Source organism: Berghia stephanieae, chromosome 1, assembly GCF_034508935.2.
Source record: "Berghia stephanieae isolate SIO BIC M18660-M18661 chromosome 1, UCSD_Bste_1.3, whole genome shotgun sequence".
Taxonomy (NCBI): domain Eukaryota; kingdom Metazoa; phylum Mollusca; class Gastropoda; order Nudibranchia; family Aeolidiidae; genus Berghia; species Berghia stephanieae.
In genome coordinates, this window is record NC_088360.1 from 127,962,667 (window position 1) to 127,969,822 (window position 7,156).

At 36.9% G+C, this 7,156-nt stretch overlaps 1 protein-coding gene across 1 annotated transcript in view; it reads right to left on the bottom strand.

Moving 5' to 3' along the window:
• The window catches only part of LOC144963102 (kynurenine/alpha-aminoadipate aminotransferase, mitochondrial-like), a 29,819-nt gene that overhangs the window by 21,750 nt on the left and 913 nt on the right, over positions 1-7,156 (bottom strand). Inside the window, exon 2 of the mRNA XM_078896755.1 lies at positions 2,159-2,268. Within this exon, the coding sequence (XP_078752881.1) occupies positions 2,159-2,268 (110 nt within the window). The remainder of the gene's footprint in view (positions 1-2,158; positions 2,269-7,156) is intronic.

The window sequence follows — 7,156 nt, forward strand, 5'->3', positions numbered from 1 at the left end:
GTGTGTTTTATACATTTTAAATTTAGGTTAGACAGTTTTCCCCCCACAAATTCTACGATAAATTATTTTGTTAGTGGATCTTTATTTCTTATGATGGTGTAGCAGCAGCATTATTCGTAAAATTTGACTTTCTAGTGATCGATCTGACATCATAGTTTTCCATTATCACAAGGAGAGCAGTATCATCCACCCAAATAGGCAGCTATTGGCAGACTAAAAATACAAACTACTCTTAATCCTCTTCGTTATATAAAGCGTTTCAATACAAAGAATTATAATATTTTCGTTGTGCTGGGTCTCCGGGTTGTCTATCACTTTACAGCTTTACCATTTTGACTAATGTTTGAATTTTTATCTGATGATAGAGTTAATGACATTACAACGCGCGGTTACAAATGGCTCAAGTGATCTCGAAGTCCGAGCTTGAATAGAAATGGCAAGAAAAGGTTTTGGAGAACGATCCTTACCGAGGACAATATGCAAATGTCAACAAGGATCGAAATACTGAAATATTCTATGAGCATTCTGCACTCTTGTACGGCTCAGAAAGATGGACGAGCAGACCTAGATAGAAGAATAGCTGCATTTGAAATGTGGAGTTTTCGACGAATGAGTAGAATTAGTTGGAAACAAACAACGACAAAAAAGGAGCAGTAGAGGGCAAGAGGCCAAGAGACCGTCCTTCGACATCATGGCTAGACACCAAGAGCTGGACTGGGATGACAAGTGGAAAATGCAACGGTACGAGACAGAAGAATCGCGAGCCTTTTCAGGTCTACCTCTTTGGCTAAGCGGTAAGGTCTTTGGTTCGTAGCCGAAAGGTACCGAGTTCGATCTCCCGCCGCTGCGCTGTGTGGCATTGAACAAGTCAGCGCGCCTTAGCTCAATTTGCGGCGCTGCACTGCGGCTGACGCCTGGGTTATTCCAGTCTTCCCTTGGAATAGACCCTAGAGACAAATTTCCCCTATGAGATGAATAAAGGTAATTTTATTTATTTATTTTATGATTTGACACTGGAGTAAGTAAGATAATGGCATTATCTACAGGACATCCAACAGGCAACTTACCATGTATTAAATCAAACGGCGTAGCCTGTTGTGTGTAGACATCATTACGTCGTAAACGGTAATCTACATAATATACTATTTGAGTCAAGGTCATGTGACATATAACAAGGAACTCAAAGGATATTTTATCTTTGTGAGTCATCCAAATAAATGAAATCTTGGAAACTGCATAACTTAAAAAAAATTTATGAATGGATTTTCAAACTTCAAAAAGATTTTTTTTTCGCGTTTCATTTTGGGGATTTATTTTTTTATTATTTTTTTTTTTGAAAATGAGGGTGGAGGAGTAGAGCTTGAGGGTGGTGGAGGAGTTGGGATTGCATCAGCTTGAGTTACAAAGGTTGAGACTGTGGAGTGGGTGAAGGTGGTGAGGCTCAAGGGAGGGGGGAGGGGGGAGGGGGGTTGGGAACCAAAGACCCCCCCCCCCCACCCCCAACCCATCTGAAGTTTAAATTATATCTAAAGGGCCCAAATCTATTTGTTGTTTTGACTTTTTATGAATTTCCAAGTTATTGATTCCTTACATTCAAACATCGATACAGTGTAGTAAACACTTCAGTCTGAATTTTGATCACTTATATAGAGAAACATCCACAAAACGTGCTCAGAGCACTGTAACAAGGCCCTTAGTCAACAGCAACACTTAAAATGTAGGACGAGACATGACGCCTATTAAGGGATATTACAATTTTACCGACCAGGTAGGTACTCATTTTGCACATGAGTATCCAATAAGTCTACTTTATTACTCTACCATGAACTTTACTATCGGTAATTTAGACGTAAGAAAATTGTTCTCTTATACACCAGGATGACTTCACAGGCTGCAAATGGAATGACACATAATAACTGAGATATCACACACCCCCCCCCCCCCCAAAATTTTTTTTTTTTAAAATTGAAATTGTTTGTCTTTCCTTTAATATCAGGTTAGAGAGTGTTTAACAAGATGAGGGTTATTTTATTCGATCGATATTTAAAGGATATAATTTAGATATATATCTATTACTATTTATTGGTTAACATTTTATTAAAATGTTTTTATATAGTACGGAGACAATCTGACTGCCCAATGCAATCAATTTACTTACTTGTAATCTTCTCTTTTGACATCGATTGGTGTATCAATCGTCTCCCATGGTGACTCCATTTATTGGAATAGTTTGGAACCACTGGCGTGGAAGACAGAAGTTGGGACAATCTGTAGAATAGTTTATAAAATTTCTGGAAAATGTCATAGTCACCCCAAATCGCCGTAAACTTCATTTTACCTTCATTTCTTTTAAAGCATTAAAACCCTTAAAATGTTTGTGTGTTTCATATGTCTTATTATTATTATTATTATTATTATTATTATTATTATTATTATTATTATTATTATTATTATTATTATTATTATTGAAATTTGAGAGTCTTTGAAAGGTTGGGTGACATCCTAATCTATAGAGATAATATATTGAAGTCAACGTTTTCTGCCAAAATGAAAAAGGAATTTTGTTGATTTTGTTGTTTTGATGCCGTATGTGGATTTTCAGTAGGTACTTAATCCACATTTTTGATTCTAAAATATATTACATAAATATAGATATGATTATCTCATTGAGATCGACGAACATCAATTTTGATCTCGTATTATTAGATTTTAATTCGCAATGCCTAAGCAAAGAGTATGTAATAAAGTTTTATTTTCAATGAATCAGGTAAACAAATGGGATATTTGTATTGCCTTTGTAGTACAGGGTATCGTTGTAGGATATTCCTTTGTAGTTCAATATGCCGGGTTGTATACATATCAATTCGTTCCAATTGAAGTAAATTATCGATAAACACGCACACACAAACAAACACACACACACACGCATATATATATATATATATATATATATATATATATATATATATACATACATATATAAATGTGCGTGTGTGTTTATATTATGTTATAAATACACACACATATATTATATACATATTATATATATATATATATATATATTATATATATTATTATTTAAAATATTTACCACAATGTTTGGGACAGTCTACATTAATGTTTCAGGCTTAATTTGCCATCGTCAGGACTGAGTTGTTTTGTTGACTGTTGTTGTTTCAACAAATTAAGCCTGAAACATTAATGTAGACTGTCCCAAACATTGTGGTAAATGTTTTAAATAATAATAATTCGCTCCATTACTGCATGTCGAGCACTTTTCGTACCATATTTGTATCAAACACGATTCAATATATTTATATATATATATTTATATATATATAAATATATACATATATATATATATATATATATATATATATGTGTGTGTGTGTGTGTGTGTGTGTGTATATATAATATATAATATAAACACACACGCACATTCATATATATATATATATATATATATATATACCTATATATGCGTGTGTGTGTGTGTTTGTTTGTTTGTTTGTGTATATATATATATATATATATATATATATATATATTGAAATGTCAAAATAATATGTAAACAATTCTATTTTTTAAAGCATTTTATTTTTGGTATAACATTCACAAACAGCCTCAGCACCAGCAATTCCGTATCCTTTGATGTATTGATACAATTAAAATGACGCCCAACAACAAAAATTCTTAGTCCAAGACTTTAAAGGAAATATTTGGTTTCGGATTCAATTAGAATTTTTTTGATGACAGTTTGAATTTAGTTTTAATCGATTGACATATAACAGATAATATTTCTAGCCAAATTGTTCAAAACGCATTTATAGTATAGGATATCGGTGTAGGATGTATCCGTTGTAGTTTAATATGCCGGGTTTTAAAAAGACCAATTCGTTCCAATTTAACTAAAATATCGATAAACACACATACAAACAAACAAACAAACACACCTTACTGGTACAACAACTCCGCCTGGCCGGGGAGAGCGTGGCTCTACTGTCTGAGCTCTATCCCAGAATAGCTCAGACATGATAGCTCAGACAGTAGAGCCCCTATCGCCGTCGCGAAATTTTTATTCTCTATTGTCTTCTGACACTTTCCTGCTCACTTCATATCTTGTTATTATCTACAAAAGTGCCTGCTCCACTCACTTTTCTCACTTAGTTTTTCGGCAACAGGTAGCGATGTTCACCTCTTCCTCGCCCTCGTAGTTGCATTTACGTTTACAGATGCTTGAACTCACCAATAGTCACTTTGGTCAAGTGCAGCAGCCAACTCTTCATTGTCAGGCCTTGAGTTACGATATCAATATTGCATGAATTGATTCTACACTCAACAACACCAACATTAATGCACCACAGCTTTATTTCTTTGTGCTATGGTTACAACATAGGTGGTGCACATATTAGCAGGTCTGATAACCGAACGCAATTATGGGCCTGTTTTAACACCGTTGTAATTGAAAAATTTTGCGTTGGTTTGAGTGTATTTCCATTACAAGAATGAGCTCATAACAATTTGGGTTATCAGACCTGCTCTATAATAATCCACTCTTTTCTATTTTTAAATATTACTCTTCTTACAGTACAGACTATTAATTTTTATGTGTGAAATATTCGATACTTTCTCAATAACCACATTAGTCGGGACCAAGTACACTGGAAAATACCTTCAAAATACTGAATTCAAAGCACGTTTTGCGAATAAATAAATGATGAATACTGTGTATTCAAGTGATAAATTGCTCCCGTTAACACTTTTCAAAAATTATTTAGAATAACAGTCAAAGGAAAATAAACTGCTCACACTCATCATCTAAAATGTGATGGTGATTACTCACACACATTGTGCAATCAATCAACAATTGCTCCGACAAAATACTTGCAACAGTAACAAGAATCCCACGTAGAGTAAAAGCAGAAAGTGTTCAGAGGAGTTACCCCTCTCGAACAAGCGTTTCTTAACCTCTCTCAGGATGAGACACAAATGGCGAGTGAACCCGCAAATATGAGAGGGGAATCTAAGGCTAAGGAAGACGATACCCTGTGGAGAGTGAACCCGAGATTATCTGAGGTTGAAACCAGATCGGAGGAAACCTGGGATATGGGAAGTGGACACATTGTGTGGAACTAAACCAGGACGCAGAGATGTGGATACCAAAGGAGAATAAACCTTGGACTGTGGGAGGTAGGGACCGAAGCTAGGAATATGGATGTGGGCACTGTAGGGGGATTATGGAAAGTAGATACCAGAGGGGAATGAATCTGGGAATAAGGGAGGTTTCGGAAAAAAGAAGTACCCTTCTGAGTTCACTCGCCACTGGTGTCCAAATTCCATGTTCTCGGCTTCACTCTCCACTAGTATCTCTTAGTCCCAGGTTCTTTCCCATTGTTGCCCACCTCCTATAGTCTCAGGCTCAATCACCTTTGGTGCCCAGCTCCCATAGTCCTGGCTTCAATTCCTACTGGTAAGCATCTCCCACAACCCCAGATTCATTTCCCGCTGATATCCTTTTTCCATGGTCCCAGGTTCACTCCCCACTAGTGTCCACCTCCCATACTCCCGGCTTCACTCTCCACTGATATCTATCTCGTAGTCCCAAGTTCATTCTCCATTGGTGCCCTCCTCCTATAGTCTTAGATTCATTCTCCTCTGGTGTCCACCGCCCATAGTCCGGCTTCAATTCCCTCTGTTATCCGTCTCCCAAGTCCCAGGCTCATTTCCCTCTGGTATCCTCCTCCCATAGTCCCAGGTTCACTCACCACTGGTGTACACTTCCCTAAGTCCCCGGTTCATTCCCCACTACTGCCAACTTCCCATAACTTTGGTGGGTTTCGTCGTTTCCACTCGTCTCCGGTATTTTCCGGTATTACGTAGTACTCGAATTAGCTATATAAATATAACACACAGGTTGTAGTGTGAAAAGATTTATATGAATAGGAATCCCCTTATCTGTATAAAATGAATGAGGACAAATACTATATAAGTAGATTCGAAGATCTTTTTTTAAACTTATAGACATCTAGACTATTCTATTTCCAAAAGTTATATAAGCCGATATAGAGCTTTTATGGGGGGGGGGGTCAATTGTATGGTACGTGATTGTTCAATGGTAATAAAGACAAAAGGCATTAGCTTTAAAAATCTCTTGTACATGAAAATGGAAACCTAGGCAAATGCCAATAGTATCCATCAATGGAAAGAGAAATTGCGTATTTCCCATGTTATATAGCAGTCTGCTTTTAGTGACACACTGGAATCCAGATGTCAAGAAAAGGCGTATGTATTGAGCTAAAAAGAACCAAGGAATAGATGGCCATTACAATCAAAAGAATGCAGCAATCTGACAAATGACAGACAAAAAGATATTAATTATTATTAGCAAATTCAAACTGCACCAAACAATTCGGCTATATACCACAAATCTAAGGAAAATGAATCGACATCCATAAGGTAGATGTCCTACTCTGTGCTGGACGGTTTGTGTTGTCCTGAGAGGCACTGGTTCAAATTTCACCATTACAACTTTCTCTGTTTTTATCTCTAGCATTATGTCGTAGAACGGCGTTGAAGGGTGGTATCTGCTGATTTATCCAAATGGGAGGACCACCCAAAAGTTATGAAATAAACGAGAATGAGACGTGTGACTGAATGGGTCAGTAGATAGTGTGACCGCTCGCTGTTGTCTCTCTCTCTCTCTCTCTCTCTCTCTCTCTCTCTCTCTCTCTCTCTCTCTCTCTCTCAGCCAGACGGGAGGTGTCGTGTCAGTTAGGTTTGGTACTACCCCCGTGACTTTTTACTTTTTATTCTCTGATTTCATCTGGCACTTCTCCATACCCTATTTCTATCATCATTATTGATACAAGTGCCCGCTCCACACTTTTTCTAGAATGAGACCAGACATTCTGATCCATTCTGAAAGCTCTAAGCAAATTATAATAAACGAACTCACAGTGCCATATGAAAACAGAAAGGATGGCTCTCCCGTCTTTAAAGCAGAGAAATAATATGCAGACTTGGCACACGATCTTAGACGGATTGACTATAAAGTCAAAGTATTTTCAGTCGAAGGCGGGTTAGTGTGGACATCGATGTATGAAATCTTAAATCACTGGCAGGTGAAGAACAAAACCAATTCGAATTCTTATTGAGA